Source organism: Monodon monoceros, unplaced genomic scaffold, assembly GCF_005190385.1.
Source record: "Monodon monoceros isolate NGI ecotype Baffin Bay Population unplaced genomic scaffold, NGI_Narwhal_1 Super_Scaffold_12, whole genome shotgun sequence".
Lineage (NCBI taxonomy): Eukaryota > Metazoa > Chordata > Mammalia > Artiodactyla > Monodontidae > Monodon > Monodon monoceros.
In genome coordinates this window covers 115,530,177-115,550,765 of record NW_021703768.1, presented here as the reverse complement: position 1 = coordinate 115,550,765, position 20,589 = coordinate 115,530,177, and the positions used below count along the sequence as shown (strand labels likewise).

Here is a 20,589-nt window from a genome sequence, read left to right as displayed (position 1 = left end):
CGCGCTGCTTTCGTTCAGCGAATCAGATAGCGAAATCTGCACCTACCAATCGGCGCAAGGGGGCGGGCGAGACCGGGAAACTGCTACGGCTTGACCTCTCTGCTCTAATGCAGGACGGGTTACCAACTGTCGGAGTTTGGAGTTGGGCCCACTGGAACTCCGGTTTATCAGTTTTTCTTGAACCCTAGGCATTTCTTTTCTAAGAAGCCTAAAGGCAATCCTTAGGCTCCAGTCGCCATCCTCTCACAGGAGACCTAGTTTAGGGCGCTTGTTCATCCTGGGGTTGGGGGGTGGGGTGGGGTGGGGACTACATTTCCCATGACGCACCGCGAACAAACACCGGAACTCGATTTCCCAGAATCCCGCGGGCTTTAGCCCTACCAGACGGTCTTCCTTCAAGGGTTGGAGACTTCGGGGCCAAGATGGCGACCGGAACGGGCAGTAAGTAATTGCGCTGCTCTTGTGTGGAAGGTGTTTGTAGCGCCAAGGCCAGGCAACAGATTTCTGTCACACTCTTAGAGAATAGGAGCAATGATTTGCCTGAGGGCCCAGGGCCGTCAAAGACCTGCGCTCGACCGGCGTGAAGGCCAACGGTTGGGGGCCTAGAAGCGTAGAGTCTTGTGTTTCAGTAAGGCCGCGGAGTTTTGAGAGAAGCACCTCAGGGAGTTCTTGTATGTTTGGGCGCTCCGCGGAGTGAGAGGAAAAACGGTTCCTCAGAGGCTCGGGCGTGTGGGCAGACATGTTGTCCACACAACAGCTATATGGAATGGCCGGCGTCTCAAAGAGTCGTTTTCTGACGAACGTTTGTGAGGCCTGTACTCACAGAGAAATGGGGTATCTTAACCGTGAGCTTTTTCTGCCACTGGGGGAAAATTGCATTTCGTGCATCTCAGCCATTTCCCCCTGTTTCACGGAGTGAAAAGGTTTTTTAGGCCCAGCAGCTAAAGGGTAGTGGGTGTTCCTGAGAGAAGTAAACAAGTTTATGCTAAGAAGGAGGTGGGGCAGTGCAGGGTGGGGTGTGGGGGTTGGCCGCTCGGAATCCTGGGAAATAGCCCTTGCATCCAAATTGGAATAAAGCATTCTTGTTTGGCTACGCCGCGGGGCATGCAGAGTCTTGGTTCCCCTCATCCGGGATCCAACCCGTGTCTCCTGCAGTGGAAGTACAGAGTCTTAACCACTGGACCGCCAGGGAAGTCCCTGGAGTAAAGCATTCTTAAAACTGGGTCTCTGGGGAGAACTGCGATGAATTAATGACTCTTTTTTTTTAAAAAAAAACCATAGAGTAACCATGGTATTTGAAGAAAAAATGTTTTGCCATATACTCAGTGCAGTTCTCATGCAATGAATAGGCATCACCCTAGTGGTGGTGTTTACTAGAGAGGTGAAAATCAAGATTTGGTGATAGTGGCTCACTTTGTCCTTACAGGTTGGGATGTTCTGTGTTAGGCTTTTAGTCCTCCCTTTGGGGCTTAGAATTAGTGTCTCAGTGGTTGTCTCCAAGTCTTCTCTCCTTTCAGAACATAAACTGCTGAGTACTGGCCCTACAGAGCCATGGTCCATCCGAGAGAAGCTGTGTTTAGCGTCTTCCGTTATGAGGAGTGGAGATCAAAATTGGTAAGGTATCTGCTTTCTTGGCTATTAGAAACTGTCGGGTATTTTTTTTTTTATACCGGTGGGTTCCATAAGTTAACCTTTAAGCAGCATTTGTTTTTTAACAGCTTTATTGAGATATAGTTCACTTACCATAAAATTAACCAAGTATATTCACAGAATTTAGTATATTTGGAATTGTAAGACCGTCACTAGAGTCTAATTTTAGAACATTTTAAATACCCCTGAAAGAAGTCTCTTATCCCTTAGCAGTTATTCTACAGTCTCCTCTTTACCTCTCTAACATCTCCCCTCCCCCACCCCCACCAACCACTCATCTACTTTGTCTCTCTATAGATAACTTACTTTGGACATTTCATGTAGATAGAATCATATAGTTTGTGGTTGTCTGTGACTGGCTTTTTTCACTTAGCATAGTGCTTTCAAGGTTCATTCATGTTGGAGTATATCAGTACTTTATTCCTTTTTTTTTTTTTTTTTAATATTATTTGGCGGCATTAGGTCTTAGTTGCAGCATGCGGGATCTTTCGTTGTGGCGCGCGGGCTTAGTTGTCCCGCAGCACATGGGATCTTAGTTCCCTGACCAGGGATCAAACCCTTGTCCCCTGCATTGGAAGGCAGATTCTTAGCCACTGGACCACCAGAGAAGTCCCCTTTATTCCTTGTTTTGATTAAATAATAGTCCCTTGTGTGGGTATGCCACATTTTGTTTACCATTTGTCAGTTGATGAACATTTGGGTTGTTTCCATTTTTCTGACTATTATAATTAATGCTGCTATGAACATTTGTGTACAAGATTTTGTGCAGATATGTTTCCAGTTGTCTTGAAAGAGTGGAATTGCTAGATCATATTGTAATTCTCTATTCAACTTCTTGAGGAACTGCCAAACTAGGAAGTGGCCCCACTGTTTGACATTCCCACCAGCAATAAATGAGGGCCCCAATTTCTCTGCATGCTTGACAACATTTGTTGTTGTCTTTTTTCGTTATAGCTGTACTAATGAGTATGAAATGGTATCTCATTGTGGTTTTGATTTGCATTTCCCTGATGATCAGTAGTGTTGTTGAGCATGTTTTCATGTTCTTATTGGCCATTTGTATGTCTTTTTTGTAAAAATGTCTGTTCAGATCCCTTGGATTATTTTTCATTATTGAGTTTTAAGATTCTTTATATATTCTGGACACAAATCCCTTGTTAGATAGATGATTTGCAAATATTTCTCCTGTTTTGTGTGTTGCCTTTCTTAGGTATTGTTGATATCTGTTGGTATTGCCTACAGCACAAAAGTTGTTAGTTTTGATACGAGTTTATTTTTTCTTTTGTTGCTTGTGCTTTTGGTGTCGTAGCTAAGAAACTGTTTACGTCTATATTTTCTTCTAACAACTTTCAACTCTCCACATTTAGGTCTTTGATCCATTTTGAGTTAATTTTTGTGTAGGTTGTAAAGCAGGAGTCTCTTTTGCATGTAGGTATGCAACTGTCCCAGGACTCGGTATTTGTTGAAAACATTATTCTTTCCCTATTGAATTGTCTTAGCACTCAGTATTTCTTTTAAGTACCAGAAAATAGGACTGTGTGTGGTTTCCAATCTTTTTTGCTACCAGGACATACGCTTTCATTTTTAACATTAGTCCTTTTTTTCCCCCCTCTTTTTTCCCTCAGGATCTAAGGACACCTTTTAATTATCTTAAGTGTTCAGATTACTTAATATACAAATTTGCATTTGTATGGTATATCTCTACTACTTTAACCATTCAAATGAGTTTACCAAAGCACCATTGCTGGTCACACTTAACACTTAAACAATTTTATGTTTTTTGTTTGTTTGTTTTCTCGGTATGCGGGCCTCTCACTGTTGTGGCCTCTCCCGTTGCGGAGTACAGGGTCCGGATGCGCAGGCTCAGCGGCCATGGCTCACGGGTCGAGCCGCTCCGCGGCATGTGGGATCTTCCCGGACCGGGGCACGAACCCGTGTTCCCTGCATCGGCAGGCGGACTCTCAACCACTGCGCCACCAGGGAAGCCCCTTTATGTATTTTTCAAATAAGTTTTCAAAGATGAAACCGGGATCTTCCACGTAGCAGCTGTTCTCGAGCTGGTAAATCCTGCGACAAAACGAAGCACACTAATTTGGTAAATCTCAGATTGAACTTAAATATAACTCAAATATAAACTGAACTCATTTTTAAACGAAATACCAAGTAAAGTGAATTGAAATAGAATCTAATCTGTATATTTTCTTACATTTTTATATAAAAAATAGTAGAACACTTAAGTAAAACTTTAAAATTTTAAATTGTATTTATATTTTGAGGAGGTACTTAAGTCATAAGGTTCAAAATTCAAAATGGTTGGGACTTCCCTGGTGGCTCACTGGTTAAGAATCCGCCTGCCAATGCAGGGGACACGGGTTTGAGCCGTGGTCCGGGAAGATCCCACATGGCGCGGAACAACTAAGCCTGTGCACCACAACTACTGAGCCTGTGCTCTAGAGCCCGTGAGCCACAACTACTGAGACCGTGTGCCACAACTACTGAAAACTGCGCACCTAGAGCCCATGCTCCGCAACAAGAGAAGCCACTGCAGTGAGAAGCCTGTGCACTGCAACGAAGAGTAGCCCCCACTCGCCGCAGCTAGAGAAAGCCCGCGCGCAGCAATGAAGACCCAAAGAAGCCAAAAATAAGTGAAGAAATAAATAAAAATTAAAATGGTACACAGTGTTTTCCTTCCATCACTGTATCTTATCTCCCAGGGTTAGCAGTTTCTTGTATGTTTCTCTGCCATTAAATTTGTATACATGAACAAATAAATATTTTCTTTTCCCCTCTCTTTTTTAAACACAACTGGTTATATATTATGCACAGTGTTCTTTACCTTGTCACTGCTACTTTTTCTTTAACTTAGTACTGTATCTTATAGACCCTTGTATATCTTCATATGAAGATCTAGCTCATTTTTTTTAACAGCTGCATGATATTTTATGCAGTACCATAATTTTAACTAGAACTCTGTTGATGGGCATTTGCTAATATAAATATAGCCTTGAGTAGTTATGTATGAATTGTATCTAAGATAAACTGAAAGTAGAATTGTTGAGTCAAAGAATATATATGTTTATAAAATTTGGTAAGTATTTCAAATTGCCCTACTCAGAGATTTGTTTCAATTTATACTCCCATTGGTAATATGTCATAGTACTTGTTTTTCTATGGCCTGGTTCATAGAATGTGGTGTTATGTATTTTTGATCTTTGACAGTATAAGATCAAACTTTGAAATAGTTCTCATATCTTTCATTTGCATCTATCCTATGATGAGTGAAGTTAAATATCTTCTTGTGTTGAAGAGCCACTTTTATTTCCTTTTCTGTAAACTGCTTTTTCCTGTTTTTCTATTTGACTATTAGTCTTTCTCTTTGACTGGGGGTGGGGGGGTGGGGTGGCTCCTTATATATTAGGGACATTAGCCATTTGTCTATTTTGAGGTGCATTTTTTTAAACCACTTTGCTATTTGGCTTTGCTTAATGTAATATTTTTACATGAAGAGTTTTAAAATGTAGTCTTAATAATTTTCTCTTATAGCTCCTGGATTTTGTGACATAATTAGAAAGTTCTTCCCTAGTCTGAGGTTATAAAATCTCCTTTGATTTCTTCTAGTACTTTTATGGTTATATTTTTTAAAATATATAAATCTTTGATCGATTTGGGGGCTTTTCTTGTTATAAAGAAAGGTGTAATTTACGAATCAAACTTTATTTTTTGCTGATAGCTATCCACATAACAATGTTAAAGTAAATTTTTTTTTTTTTTTTTTTTGTGGTACGCGGGCCTCTCACTGTTGCGGCCTCTCCCGTTGCGGAGCACAGGCTCCGGATGCTCAGGCTCAGTGGCCATGGCTCATGGGCCCAGCCGCTCCGCGGCATGTGGGATCTTCCCGGACCGGGGCACGAACCCGTGTCCCCTGCATCGGCAGGCGAAGTCTCAACCACTGCGCCACCAGGGATAAAGTAAATTTTTTATAAAAGAAAAAACTCTGAAACCATCATCCCAACACAAAATTCAAAACTTTTTTGTTTTTAAAGTTGTGAAATACTTCAGCCACATAGAAAAGTAGGGAGAGTAATACAGAGTGCCCATGTATCTGGTACCTGCATTTAAGAAATCTTAATATTTTGTCATGTTTCCTTCAGATCTTTTTAAAGAAATAGACACAGTTGAAGCCCCTTCACGCTCTTGCATCAAACCATTTCAGTCTATTTTCATTTTTGCCTGTTTCTTCCTTTGTCTTTATACCTGTAACTTTTTAAAAAGTCATATGAGTGCATCATAGCAGAAAATTGTGTCACCTTTTTTCAGTTAATATTATGTTATAAATACATTCTGTATCACCATATATTTTATATTTCATAGTTATTTTTATGGGTTGTTTAATATTTTATAGAGATGAAGTGCCATAAGTTAAATATCCTCTTGCAGGCATTTAGGAAAAACCTAACTGTTCATCAGTCTGGTCAAGTCTACATGGTGCTTTCTTCCTGGTGCTTGCTTCTTTTGTTATTTTCTTATATTCCTAAGGGTTGTATTAATAGATCAAAAGATAACTTTTGGGGGGCTGGAATATTTTACAGATTGCTTCCCAAATGACAGATGTTTTCTGAAAGAACCAAGATCAACATAAAAATATTTTCCCAAATGAACAGAAATGATACTTTACTAGGTCCTGATAGCTTCACTTCACTCAGGAAGTACATCATGTAGGAAAACTGTTTAGCAATGATGCTTTCCCTCTAAAATGACTTTTCAGTAGCTGTGTCATTTTCCATAGTCACATATTGCAGAATATTTCCCAGTGACAATTTTTTACTCCAAAGTTTGTACTCTAAACCTTGAACTCTCAGTATACCTTCTCTCTTTTTTTTTCAGTTTGGTATGTGATAAGGCTTTTCTAATTTTGTAGGGTATCAGTTAGCAGAGCAATCAAGCCCTTTGCAGAACCTGGCCGCCCTCCAGACTGGTTCTCTCAAAAAGTAAGTTCCCAAGTAAACGTTCTTATAGAGCACTTGTTGAGATGTGAAGTGGGTTCCCTTCCAGGTCCTGCCTTTTTTCTTTTTGGTCCTTAAGTATCTTATTTATTTGTTCTTATGTTTATTTCTTTTTTAAATTTTATTGAAGTATAGTTGACTTACAATGTTGTGTTAATTTCTGCTGTACAGTAAAGTGATTCAGTTATACATGCATATATTCTTTTTCATATTCTTTTCCATTATGGTTTATCACAGGATATTGAATATTGTTCCCTGTGCTATACAAAAGCACCTTGTTGTTTATCCATCCTGTATATAATAGTTTGCATCTGCTAATCCCAAACTCCCCATCCTTTCCTCCCCCACACCCCCTTCTCCTTGGTAACCACAAGTCTGTTCTCTATGTCTGTGAATATCTTCTTTATCCATTCACTTGTCGATGGATATTTAGGTTGTTTCCGTGTCTTAGCTTGGCTATTGTAAATAGTGCTGCTATGAACATAGGGTTGCATGTATCTTTTCAAATTATAGTTTTGTCTGGATATATGCTCTGGAGTGGGATTGCTGGATCATATAGTAGTTTTATTTTTTGTTTTTTGAGGAATCTCTGTGCTGTTTTCTTCAGTGGCCGCACCAATTTACATTCCCACCAATAGTGTTAGAGGGTTCTCTTTTTCTCCACACCTTCTCCAACATTTATTATTTGTAGACTTTTTAATGATGGGCATTCTGACCAGTGTGACCAGGTCCTACCATTTTAATCACAAGGCTTTTGTACCATGAAGAATAGTACCATGAAGATCCATCCATGTATGCCCACACTATTACAAACTATTCTTGTCAGTGTAGCATAACAGTTAAAAGACCAGTCTTGTACATTAGATGGATCTGGGTTTAATATGACTCCACTTGAAAACTTTGAACCATGAGCCTCAGTTTTCTGATTTGTAAAATCGGGATAAAAGTTGATTCAGGATTGTTGAAAGTATTTAGTTGAGGTAGTACCTAGAAAGCATTTAGCACAGTGCCTTGCATACGGTAACTACTCAGTAGATATTAAGTATAAATATTGGCTCTTAGCTTGTCTTTCCTCAAATAGACAAACTCCCGGCCAGAAGACTCCCTTTTCTGTGTTATGGTATTGATTATTTTGAACTAATTTGATTGCAAAGTAATTTGTCCTCTTAGAAGCTACTCCTACCTTAAATATAGCTCTCCTGTCTAAACCTTAGTTTAATATGTTGAAACTTTGAAAGGTCATTCCTTTTTAGGCTTGCTCATCATATTTTCACTTTTTTCCATAGCATTGTGCTTCCCAGTACTCAGAGCTCCTAGAGACCACTGAGACCCCAAAGTGAGTACAAAGCCAGGCACTTGAGCCAAATCTCTTTAGTGGAGAATATTTACTGTGGAAGTCTGGTTTTTTTATGTTTATATCATGGTGTGATAAAAGTTAGAAATTATCTCTGGTTAGATGTTGGAGAAGGCTCAAAGAAAGCAAGTGGGAGTAGGAAAAAATGTTCTCTTATTCAAGTGTGTTTTTTTTGTTTTGTTTTGTTTTTGTTTGTTTTTTAAATTTTTCCATAGACGGAAACGGGGTGAAAAGGGAGAAGTGGTAGAAACCGTTGAAGATGTCATTGTTCGGAAACTGACTGCTGAGCGAGTTGAGGAACTAAAGAAAGTGATAAAGGAAACCCAGGAAAAATATAGGTACTTATCAGAGATTGCAAAATGGTTGGGAGAGACAAATCGGGCTGGCTTATACTAGTCAGAATTTTTAAAATAGATTAAAAAACGCAGTCTACCTACCTCTCATCCTACAGACGGCTGAAAAGAGATGCAGAACTAATTCAAGCTGGGCACATGGACAGCAGACTGGATGAGCTTTGCAATGACATTGCGATGTGGGTTATATTATACTGTTCTTCCATCTGTACTCCTTTTTCTCTTTTTATCCTCTTTACTTCTTAAGTAATCTGGCTTATTTCCTATATCTGCCATCCCTTTAGACTTGAGAGATTCTGGAAAGGGAAAGCTGCAGAGTGGCCTGGTGGCTGGGAGGGGGTAGTGAGTCCTAGAAGGTAATGTGATAGAATATTTCAGTGTGAGAACATAACTTAGTTCTAACTTAAAAGTGGCTCTAGTTTGCCTGGGTAAAGAACTGGTAGTTAGGCAGTATACTCAAAATTCCCTATTTTGCTGATAAAGATTTATTTTTTAGGTTTTTCCTCTAGAAAGTGCTAGCCTGGCAAAAAAACTTCCCTGTGAGGGCACTGTGAAGGAGCTACAGCCGGCTAGGATCTAACCCTTATTTTCCGCTTTAGGAAAAAGAAATTGGAGGAAGAGGAGGCTGAAGTAAAGAGGAAGGCTACGGATGCGGCTTATCAGGGTAAGGTGAACCTAGTGACTGTTTAACAATTTGACTGTACACTACTGCCTGACGATGACAGTTGAAGACTGTTTGTTAACACAGAATCTACTAATTCCAGTTGCATGCTTTTCTCTGTCATCTTCTCTTTTACTAGAATAAAAACGTCCCTTTATGTCCAGGAAGAAACTCTTAGAAAGTGAGCTCTGATGAGATCTCACTAGACCTTGTGTTCTTTTAAGACACAAAAGCCTGATAATAACATATTGAACATAAACAAGGTTTTAGAAGTCAAAGCCTGTAAAAAGATTGAGAATAATTTAGTCATTGGATAAGGGGAGGAACTTCAGCATTTGTAATTCTAGGAATACATGCTTTGAGCCATTGAGGTCTTTCCCTCTTGTTAAAAGTAGAATCTTAAGTTGTTGAAGAGGATATTGAGGGATGTTTAAACTACTTTCCTACTCCAAGGACCTTTAGGGTCCACAAGTTTGCTTAGGGTGAGAATTGCTCATAGGAAGAATTAGGCTAAAAACTTGTAAAGAAAACTTTCTAATCCAGATTCTTAATGCTGCCTAAGTAATGTAACATCCCTATTTGTCCTTTATTATATAATAGCAGAGTCTAGCTTTATTTATTTAATCTTGAAGACAGAAAATGTTCTTTTGTATGTTCTAGCCCGTCAAGCAGTAAAAACACCCCCTCGGAGGTTACCTACTGTGATGGTTCGCTCTCCTATAGATTCTGCCTCCCCAGGAGGTGATTATCCACTTGCCGACTTGACTGCAACCACTATGGAAGAGGCCACCTCTGGGGTGAGTATATTTCCATCCACAGGAATTGATCAGCAAAGGGGCAGTAAGCCAGCAGAGAGCTGAGTGATGAGGAAACCACTTTTGGCTTAGAGGCAATTTCCTCTCTTGGTCTGAATTCTAAAGACATAATTTACCATGTTCTGTGCTCTAAGATAAGAATGGACCTAAAAACATTGAGGCTTTTGACATTTTTAGAGATAGGTAAAAGACTAACTTAAGGAATTACTTGTAAGTGTACTGGTCTTACGAAATTCCTGCTGAAATATAGGCTGAGTTCTATGTAAATATAATATTGGTAGTGGGTAAGGAGTTTATAAAAGGCAAGTTGGGTGGAATGATTGAGTCACTTTGGGTTTGAGTGAGTAGAAGAGAAAAAATTGTGGGGAAGAAAGGTGTGGTTGAGAGCAAGACGGGTAGAGGGTTTCTGGGCAGTTCCACTCAGGACTAATAAAGTAATAGGTAGACACACTAACCCATCCAGATGAGTAGGGAACCTTCCTGAGTTTGAGAAGTCAGATAAAGGTTCTCTGTTGTCTCTTAGGTAACCCCTGGGACTTTGCCGAGTACCCCAGTCACCTCGTTTCCTGGAATTCCTGACACCCTTCCTCCAGGCTCTGCACCCTTAGAAGCCCCCATGACCCCAGTAACAGATGATTCACCCCAGAAAAAGATGCTTGGACAGAAAGCAACTCCACCCCCCTCCCCTCTGCTGTCAGAGCTCTTGAAGAAGGGCAGCCTCCTGCCTACTAGCCCCAGACTGGTATGGAGACTTCTGTGGGTGTTTGAGAGCTGTGGTGATTAAGTAATTTGGAAGGGAGTGCCTGGGACCTAAAATATAACATGGAAAAAAAGTTCAAAAGAGGAAGAGATCTCCTAGTTAAATGTTAATTTAAAAACACAACAAAACAAAATAGTTGATAGTATCCTTGGGTCCTGAGGTATCTGAAGCCATAATTATTTTGGTTCTCTTCTCCAGAGAACTCTTGTCAATAAGTTTTGAAAATCAGAGTTTCCCTTGGGTTTGAAATCATTTTCTTTGGATATTAACTTTTAGTTTCATGAAGTTTGGCCAACTGCTGGAGCTTTTTTGGGAAGTGGTAATAAAGGAAAGCTTGAGTGTAGCCTTCACCTCTATTCTTCCCTGGTAGGTCAATGAGAGTGAAATGGCTGTGGCTTCTGGCCACCTGAACAGTACAGGTGTCCTCCTGGAGGTAGGCGGGGTCCTTCCCATGATACATGGTGGGGAGATGCAGCAAACACCCAACACTGTTGCAGCCTCCCCAGCTGCCTCAGGTAAGTCACTACTTTTCCGTTGTCGACTTTATTTTAGAGATGTTGAACATGGCATTGACTGCCCTTGGTTTCTAGCCTTTGTTATTAATCAACTGTGAATCCTATATTTAAAGCCCAACTTTGGAGCTACTTTACCTGTTAAACCACATGGTGCTCGAAATTGTAAATCCATGTCATCTTCAAAATACTGATTGTCCTGGATGACCACAGCATAGATACTGAATGAGAGGAATAGTGAAGTTAATGGTGAAGGTGCAAAAATCACAAAAGGGTGCTAGGGATACCTGAGACTATAGCATAGGCAGATAAGATTTGGAACTAGAACACTAGACTTAAAGAGTCTCAGGCCTGCCACACACTGGTTTTGTGACCTTGGATAGGTAACTTAATTCTTAAGCCTCAGTTTCCTCTTAATTAATTGCAATATATATACTTCACAAGGATGTAGTGAGAATTAAATGAGGTAAAAAATGTAAAGCAAAAAAGAGTTTTAAAAATTGCCAAACATTTGATTTTAGTATTTGAGTGGTGTTAAATTTGGGTGGTTTATAGCATGCTTAACTTCAGCAGAAGGGACAGATTTATTCATACCTTTTTTTTTTAATTACCACTCATTTTTCATGTGAGTTATGTATTCTAGTGCTTTGAGTCATTCCTAACTTGGCAGAAGATCTTAAGTAAGGTTTGAAAAAATAAGGATATAGATAATGAGCTTATTTAACAGAGGAGTTACTTTCATCCTTTGAGACTAAAAATTTTCTTGGTTGGAGTCTTAAAGTGGCTATTGTTTGCTTCTTGCTCATGTGCTTTCTTCTTACCTCGTTTGTGTACCTCTTTGTCTGTTAGGTGCTCCCACTCTTTCCCGGCTTTTAGAAGCTGGTCCTACACAGTTCACCACACCTCTTGCTTCCTTCACTACTGTTGCCAGTGAACCTCCAGTTAAAATTGTGCCACCCCCTGTAGAGTCTGTGTCCCAAGCTACCATTGTCATGATGCCTGCGCTGCCAGCACCATCCTCTGCTCCGGCTGTCTCCACTCCTGAGAGTGTAGCTCCAGGTGCGTCCTTGACCCACGCCCTGAGCAGCAACTAGATCCAAAATTTCATTTTGAGCTTCAGTTAGAGAAAGGCGACCAAGAGCATCAGCTTCTGTTCTCTGTGGACATGTGCATCTTTATTCTTAAAAAAACAAGGATGTGAGAAGAAGTGGGTGGGCATTTATGTGTTGGGGCAAAAGGGCTAAGTGTACATATATGAATGGGCTTGAGAATGTGTTTTCACCTTTCTAGATAAAATTGAGGAGAAGAAAACATGGGCAGATGTAAGATAACTTTTACTGAGCTTAAGTGTATGGGTACTTGACATCTGTCCACAGCTTTGGTGTGATCTCCAGGTGGGCAGTTGGTACCAAATAAGCTTCTGAGATGGTTTTCTTTTCCTGTTATTCAGTGAGTCAGCCTGACACCTGTGTTCCCATGGAGGCTGTGGGGGATCCACATACTGTGACTGTCTCCATGGATAGCAGTGAAATCTCCATGATCATCAATTCTATCAAAGAAGAGTGTTTCCGGTCAGGGGTAGCAGAGGCCCCTGGAGGATCAAAGGCTCCTAGCATTGATGGGAAGGAAGATTTAGATCTGGCTGAGAAGATGGATATTGCTGTGTCTTACACAGGTGAAGAACTGGACTTTGAGACTGTTGGGGACATCATTGCCATCATTGAGGACAAGGTAACTATTCAGCAAAGCCCCAAAGAATGTCTCATGGGTCCTACATAGGCTTCTCTCCTCAGCCTCTCCTTGCTTCTTGTAGTAAGAATTACATAAACAACTCTCCTGCTTCTTCCCATCTCTATCTCTGTAGTCCCAAAGCCCTTTGATGCTGACATACTAGTCATCTACCCAGCCTTTCCTATGTTACTGGTTTGTACCAGACAGGTACCTGTCCATTGGTTGCTTCTGCTACATGGAGAGAGAAGCTTCAGATTCAGGCCATCTCATTTGGTGCTAATGAATTGAGGGACTTGGGCTTCTTTTTGTGACTTCAACAGTGTTTGTATTATGGGACAGGTAGATGATCATCCTGAAGTGCTGGATGTGGCAGCAGTGGAAGCAGCACTGTCATTCTGTGAAGAGAATGATGATCCCCAATCCCTGCCTGGCCCCTGGGAGCACCCTATGCAGCAGGAACGGGACAAGCCAGTACCTCTCCCTGCACCAGAGATGACGGTCAAGCAAGAGAGGCTGGACTTTGAAGAAACAGAAAGCAAAGGAATCCATGAACTGGTGGACATCAGGGAACCCAGTGTTGAGATCAAAATGGAACCTGCAGAACCAGAGCAAGGCATTTCAGGTGCTGAAGTAGTATCTGGAGTTGTTCCAGCCACGAGTATGGAGCCACCAGAACTCAGGAGTCAGGACTTAGATGAGGAACCCAGAAGTACTGCAACTGGAGAAATTACTGAAGCAGATGCTTCCAGTAGGAGAGGCGATGAAACTCCAATTACAACAGTGAAGACAGAGGTATTTAACATCAGGGCCTTGGGGGATGGGGGCAGGGGGTGGAGGGTTATATCTTAGGTAAGAAGTGACATTTTAGGCCTTTGGTTTTCCTGTTGCATGCCTGAGTTCTGACATGTTGATGTGTCCAAAGCCCATGGGTATGATCAGTGCTATGTATACTTACCCTGTTCTATTAAGGTGACCATTAGAATCATATTACATGGGTAGGAGGACTTAGAATTTCTTGTATAGTCTCATTATCATTGAAGAATAATGTATAAGCTGTAGTGATTTACCAGGACTTAAGGTATTTGTTCTTTTTGGTCTTCAGGCATCCCCTGAAAGCATGTTGTCTCCATCACATGGCTCAAATCCCATTGAAGATCCTTTAGAGTCAGAGACTCAGCACAAGTTTGAAATGTCAGGTAAATAATAAAGCCAGGAAATATGTACTCTATAACTAACTTTAAATCATTTGCTTTGGCTTCTGAGGGATTTGTGGGTTGTGGGCAAGTAGAGGAGGTAGAATAGGTCAGCATGGAAAGGAGAGCTGCAGGGGACTATTGTCCATAGGAAGGGGAAGGCTAAGGTGGAAAAATCTTCAGGTAGTCTTTCTCTCCTCTGCAGACTCATTGAAAGAAGAATCAGGGACTATTTTTGGAAGCCAGATAAAGGTATTTCAGACTTTTCTTTATTCCTCTTGCTGTGTGACTAGATTTCCCTATAGCACTACCTTTTAATGAATTTCAGTAAACTCGCATCATTATTCTCTGAGATGAGACTGGTTAAGGAGTTGCATGGGGAAAAGCTGCAGTGGACAGTTAGGCATAGTGGGAGTACTATGGCAACAGGTGCTTCCTAATTGAAAGAGTTTGTGAATATCACACAGAGCTTTCTTTGCATATAATGCACAAAGAAGTTTTGATACATCCAGAGTGATTTGGAGTGAGTAGGGATATCAGAGCCAGGGAGAGCATATAGAAATCAGATTATTAATTATACTATTCAGAGAAAGTCATCCAAAGTTTTCTTATTAGAATTACTAAAGCAGTAGTAACAAACAGACTTAATGCGATGTGAGCTTGCTCCATCAGATGAGATACAAAATAAAAACTATTTTTGATAACTTTGTACCCAGGGTCAGAGTTCCTCTCAAGAGCAAGGGGAAAGAAGGAACGCCTCTTAGCTTAGTCTTAAGTAAGTAGCTTTTTTTTTTCTTCCTTTTAAAAAGATCCTGGGTCTTATTCTTTGTCCAGGTTCTAAGTTACTTGATCAGTCAGTATCTTTAAGTAGATGATAGTATAAGTGATAGAGGGCTCAGTCAGGAAACAGTGTGAGGTCATTTTCTAGAACTGATCTAACCCAAAAGACAGATCATGTTTAATGATGCTTTGCTGGATAGCTTTGCTCTCCTTTCCATTTGTTGACTGGAGCACACTATGTCTAAGGATGCCCCAGGTGAGGATGAGGAGGAAGATGGAGTCAGTGAAGCGGCCAGCCTAGAGGAGCCTAAGGAAGAAGATCAAGGAGAAGGCTATTTGTCAGAAATGGATAATGAGCCCCCTGTGAGTGAGAGTGACGATGGCTTTAGCATACACAATGCTACGCTGCAGTCCCACACACTGGCAGACTCCATCCCCAGCAGCCCTGCTTCTTCACAATTGTGAGTATCTGCGATTCTTTCTTTGAGGTCAAGGCAGTGAAGGTGAGAAGTAGGAGAGGATCTTTTCTTTAGTCTTACTTTTTCATCTTCTGTTTCTTGGCCTGGAACAAACACCTGACAAGAAGTAATTAAGACACTTTTTTTTTGGACTTATGCCAAGTGGGACTCCCATATTTCTTTTATTTCAGCTCTGTCTGTAGTGAGGATCAGGAAGCTATTCAGGCACAGAAAATCTGGAAGAAAGCCATCATGCTTGTATGGAGAGCCGCAGCTAATCATAGGTGAGTGGGCTTTACCAAGTAGTAGGAACATTTTCTCCTGCTCCTCTTCATTGTTGGTAATTAGAAAAAAGTCTGAGTATGCTTAATCAGGACTGATGGCATTGGCTCTTAAACCTTCAGCCGCTTAGATCAAGTTCCCTCACCTGTGCTTCTTGGAGGATAAGTCAGTAATTGCACCATATTCTTTTTGGACAGGTATGCTAATGTCTTCCTGCAGCCTGTTACAGATGACATAGCACCTGGCTACCACAGCATTGTACAGAGGTAAGCCATGATCCATTCAGCACGCTGACTAGGCCTGAATTGTAAGTTGTCTAGTCTTAGTGGACTTTTTTTTTTTTTTTTTTTTGCGGTACACGGGCCTCTCCCGCCGCGGCCTCTCCCGCCGCGGAGCACAGGCTCCGGATGCACAGGCCCAGCGGCCATGGCCCACGGGCCCAGCCGCTCCGCGGCATGTGGGATCCTCCCGGACCGGGGCATGAACCCGTGTCCCCCATATCGGCAGGCGGACTCCCAACCACTGCGCCACCAGGGAAGCCCCTTAGTGGACTTTTGCTTTACACAGAAAGTTTAAAGCAGATGTTTTTGATTTAAATATGACCAAGTGCTAAACTAATTTTTTCACTGACTGGATCACTGACTGAGTCTAAAAGAATTAACCCCCTTTATTACCTTTCTCAGTACTTACTATATAGGCTGAATTTGGTTTTGGGGTTAAGTACTTGTTTTAGGGCTTGGTTTGAGTCCTGGCAGCTGGGACTAATGGTATATATGAGGAAATGCATACGGTAATAATATATTCAGAGATCCAGTGGAGTCCTTTTCCCCTCTATGCTCCCATTTCCTCCTGCTCTGTTTTTTAGGCCTATGGATTTATCAACTATTAAGAAAAACATTGAAAATGGACTGATCCGCAGCACAGCTGAATTTCAGCGTGACATTATGCTGATGTTCCAGAATGCTGTGATGTATAATAGCTCAGACCACGATGTCTATCACATGGCAGTAGAAATGCAGCGAGATGTCTTGGAGCAGATCCAGGTACTTTGAGGATCCTGAGAATTTTAAAATACTCAAGAGAAGGATTTGTATTGATGTTAGGAAGGGGTGTTGTGGTTTTTGCTTGGAATAGCCATCAGGGACACAGGAAGATACAATTTTATTCTTGCTGGATTCATGATGATTTTCTCATGCTGGTTTGGTAAAAGAGTTGTGAGAGAATGTTCTGCCTTTCTTGGGCAAATATCTTGTTTCCTGAAGTTTTTTAATAAAATTTTTGTGAAATGGTGAATGTATATTTTTAAGTGATATGAATTATGTACATGGTAGACGATCCTTTTCATTGCAGGGAACCTACTTCTATCCTGTAGTTACATTACCAGGCACCCTTTGGGATATTGAACTTGGAGGGATGTTATCTATCTCTGCAGTCTGCCAGTCTACTTAAATTGCTTACTGATTACTTAAATTGCTTTGGTTCATCTAGTTTTATTTTCTCTCATTCTTAGAGCATAGAGATTTGTTTTTTAGGATTTTTTAAAAAATTGAAATATAGTTAATTTACAGTGTTGTGTTAGTCTCAAGTGGACAGCAAAGTGATTCAGTTTTATATCTATGGGGTTGGCTAAAAAGTTCAGGTTTTTCAGATAACATTTTACAGAAAAAAATCCTAACGAACTTTTTGGCCACCCCAATTTTTTATGTATATTCTTTTCAGATTCTTTTCCATTATAGATTATTACAAGATACTGAGTATAATTCCCTGTGCTATAGAGTAAGAGCATAGAGATTTTGATGCTATATTATAACAAGAACAAAAAATTAGAGCTATTTGGCATTTTCCGATTCCTTAGCATGCACAACTAGAATTAAAACCTAATGTGCTAAAACTCCTAATCATTCAAGACGTATTTGAATGTTGTTTGCAGAACAGTACTGTACTCCTATTTACAAAGCCTAAGGTGTCTTCATTCTTCCTTGATGGATCAGGTCTCTAGGGCCAACTCTGTTTCTTCTCCCTACAGCAATTCCTGGCCACACAGTTGATTATGCAGACATCTGAGTCTGGGATCAGTGCTAAAAGTCTTCGAGGGAGAGATTCTACCCGCAAACAGGATTCTTCAGAGAAGGTGAGGAGACCAAGGAAGAGCCTGTGTGCCAGTGTTCCAGTGATAGAAGTTTGAAGCATCCAAGGAACCTTATGTTACTACTTGGTACTTCCAGGCTTCTACATTCCAATGGTATACAGACATAAAGATTTTAAAATGGTAGTTGTTTGCTCCCATCCAAACACTGAAGAAACCTGCTGTGACTGGAAGACCCAGTCACATGGGAGAAATTGTGAGCTGAGTGCATGAATTATTATCTCCTCTTGGAGAGTGCTCACAAGGTGGGAGAAATGACATAGCTTGCAGCATTTGGGGACCATCAGTTCCTATTCCAGAGGCATAATGGCCAGATTGCTTTTGGATCTCTTTCCTCTTATTCTTGAGTTTAAAAATTTTTGTCTTTGTGTGTGTGGTGCTTGTGTCTCTGTCCTGAGGTTTGGGGTGCTTGCAGCTGAGAGTTTCCGTGGAACCTGATCAGTGTTTGTTTGTCCTCTAACAGGACAGTGTCCCCATGGGCTCTCCTGCCTTCCTTCTCTCTCTCTTTGTAAGTATTGAATGGCTGCAAGGGGTGGTGTTGCCACAAAGTTTCTCAGCTCTTGCTGGGGGTGGGTGGCAGAGGGAAATCGAACATGCAGACTGTGGCAATGTCTTAAACTTCTGCTTATTCAAGTCATCAAATAAGAAACTCTCTCTTCTGCACTCCTGTCTTTCTGCATGTGTGTGTGTGTGGGCTGGGTAGGGACCATTTATGACTTCACTGAGCTGAAATGAGGTATATTATTGGTAAGAATCTAGGATGCACCTTCTCCTCATTTCTTGACTGCACCTTTTGACAGTTCTTTTCTTACAAATAGAAGATTGCTCAGAGCAGCAGCTGCTAGCTGGCTTTTAAAAAGTGTTCCTCATACCTACAGATACTCAGCACATGGGTTTTTTCTTTTCCTCTAATACTAAGTTGCAAGAGTGATGACTGATACACAAACATTCAGTAAAATTTAAGATAAAGATCTCAGTAACAGTGACCACTACATAACAGTAGTGGCTGGTGGAATTAGAGATAAGCTTAGTAAAGCTAGCCTAAAGACTTCTAATCTTTTCCTCTGTGATTTGAACAATACTCTGACTCTCTGTTGTTCATTATGAGGCACTAAGTCATGATGTAATGGAAGGATGTCAGCCTAGAAAACCACATGATCTTAAAACTCTGGATTATCTCTTGGAGCTTTGTTTTCCTCATCTGTGTGCTGGAGGTAATATAATGAGGTGCCTGTCCAGCGTACCTCACAGGGATGTTGTGAGGATAAAATGAGGATAAAATGGCTTGAAAAAAAAAAGGAAGCGTTATACAAATGCAAGGGTGGTATTTTTATACTTACTGTTGCCTCAAAGGCAACTTGTGTTCATGAGATCTAAGAATTTTAGAGTCCTTGCATGTTAGAAATGTAAAAATGGCCTGGCCCAGCAAAAGTGTTCACTAGCTCATCTTACCTACAGGCCTTAGTCCGTACCACAGTCCGTAATCTCCATTCTTTCCTACCGGCCTGCAACAGTGACTCTGAATCCCCAAGCAATTGGCTGGTTGTTGCAAGGCTGGTTAATAGAATCTTTTATCTATTGAAGACAGCAAAGTATTGCACAAGAGGAAGGAGCTGGGCTGCAGGGAGAGAGCAGCAGATGGAAAGAAGCCTTCTGATTGTCCTGATCTCACGGAAAACAACTCAGGAGGTGCTAGGGAACTAGTGCCAGGGTCAGTCTGCAGGAAAGGCCTTTCTTATAGGGATCAACAGCTGGACAGGTATGTTAGCCAAGAATCTCACTATCCACTGCCCTTTCTGACTCTCCCACCCATCTTTTACTCTTCCCGTTCCTTTGCACATGATTTGGGGCCCGGGTGGGATGACTGATAGTCATTCTGTGGGACCCCAGGTGAACTCCAGTGACCTCTATGGTGGGCAGAAGCAAGGTACTCTGTCCTGCATTTCCTCTCACACACTACTACCAGGTGCTTTTTAGCCCACTCTGTGGGAAGACAGATAAATGCCCCTCATTTCCTGGATTTTTCTGCTGATTCTCCCCCCTCTTCCCCCCAAAAACCAAATCCCCAGCATTCTTGTTGCACCTTTTCTCTTACCTCATAGCTAACTCACTCATGCTCCCTTTCTTTGTCTGCCTGTCATCTAGGATGGGGGAACCAGGGGGCGCCGCTGTGCCATTGAAGCAGATATGAAGATGAAAAAGTGAAGCCTCAGAGTATCTGCACTGAGCTGAACATGAAATAGAAGTAAAGATAGAGCTTGGGCTTGTGGAAGTTCCAGAAGTGGAAGTTACAGAAGAGGAGGTGTCTGGGCCACATGACATGAGCTGGAAAAATCTCTCTCAGAGAGCTGGAGTAGCACAATTGCCTGTTTTAGGGCAAAAATTATGGGATGTGTTAATGTCCTGATGTGTTGCTAGCAGATTGTAGCTAGTTTGTACTGTCTTGTGAAGTGTACAGACTTAAAAAAAAAACAAAACCTGTGAAGTGTATGTGTACACAATAAACTCTGAAAGAAAAGAAAACTCTAGCCTTTGGTGTGTTCTTTGAGTGTGTGAATGTGTGTGTGAAACTTGTGATTTCTTCTGTATAGAAACTTTCGTCATTTGTGGGAATGAGATTGTTGGGGGGAAAGTGGTCTTATAATATGAACTGTTCTACTACAGGTCAGAGAAGGTAAGTAACCAAGATTGAGTTTATAATGTTTAAAAGTACTGCATTGTGCTGTAAGTACTGCCTTATTCAGCCTTTCTTCAATGTTTGGTAAAACTTAAGGTTTTCAGAGTTCTCTGTTCATGTCATTGCTTAAAGAAGATTAAAGCATGGATATAGGTAGCATCTTTATCCTCGGCATTTGTTTTACTTATACTGTCTTTACACATGGTATTTCTTG

General features: G+C 41.1%; 1 protein-coding gene across 5 annotated transcripts; it reads left to right on the top strand.

Annotated features, from left to right (window-relative positions):
• The first annotated feature begins 372 nt into the window (after positions 1–372).
• On the top strand, positions 373–20,221 carry LOC114892504 (bromodomain-containing protein 8). Of its 5 annotated transcripts, XM_029217534.1 has the most exons (22): positions 373–441; positions 1,518–1,614; positions 6,569–6,638; positions 7,940–7,989; positions 8,223–8,345; positions 8,459–8,539; positions 8,960–9,024; positions 9,682–9,818; positions 10,360–10,578; positions 10,967–11,111; positions 11,958–12,167; positions 12,559–12,839; positions 13,179–13,631; positions 13,942–14,035; positions 14,238–14,284; positions 15,059–15,273; positions 15,462–15,554; positions 15,750–15,818; positions 16,418–16,595; positions 17,579–17,683; positions 18,162–18,206; positions 19,844–20,221. In XM_029217534.1, exons 1-22 carry the CDS (start codon positions 423–425, stop codon positions 19,901–19,903), a joined length of 2,856 nt encoding a protein of 951 aa, XP_029073367.1. In that variant the 5' UTR covers positions 373–422; the 3' UTR covers positions 19,904–20,221. The 5 variants fall into 5 exon arrangements, with proteins under 5 accessions (XP_029073367.1, XP_029073371.1, XP_029073369.1 ...); XM_029217536.1 differs by lacking the exon at positions 11,958–12,167 and having other exon boundaries at positions 413–441; XM_029217535.1 differs by lacking the exon at positions 18,162–18,206 and having other exon boundaries at positions 413–441.
• The last annotated feature ends 368 nt before the right edge of the window (positions 20,222–20,589 follow it).

Bases quoted from the DNA above. Each gene is read 5' to 3' on its own strand.
- LOC114892504 (XM_029217534.1), top strand. The intron at 11,112-11,957 runs GTAAGTCACTAC...TTTGTCTGTTAG, and splicing joins AGCCTCCCCAGCTGCCTCAG to GTGCTCCCACTCTTTCCCGG. The intron at 15,819-16,417 runs GTAAGCCATGAT...TCTGTTTTTTAG, and splicing joins TACCACAGCATTGTACAGAG to GCCTATGGATTTATCAACTA.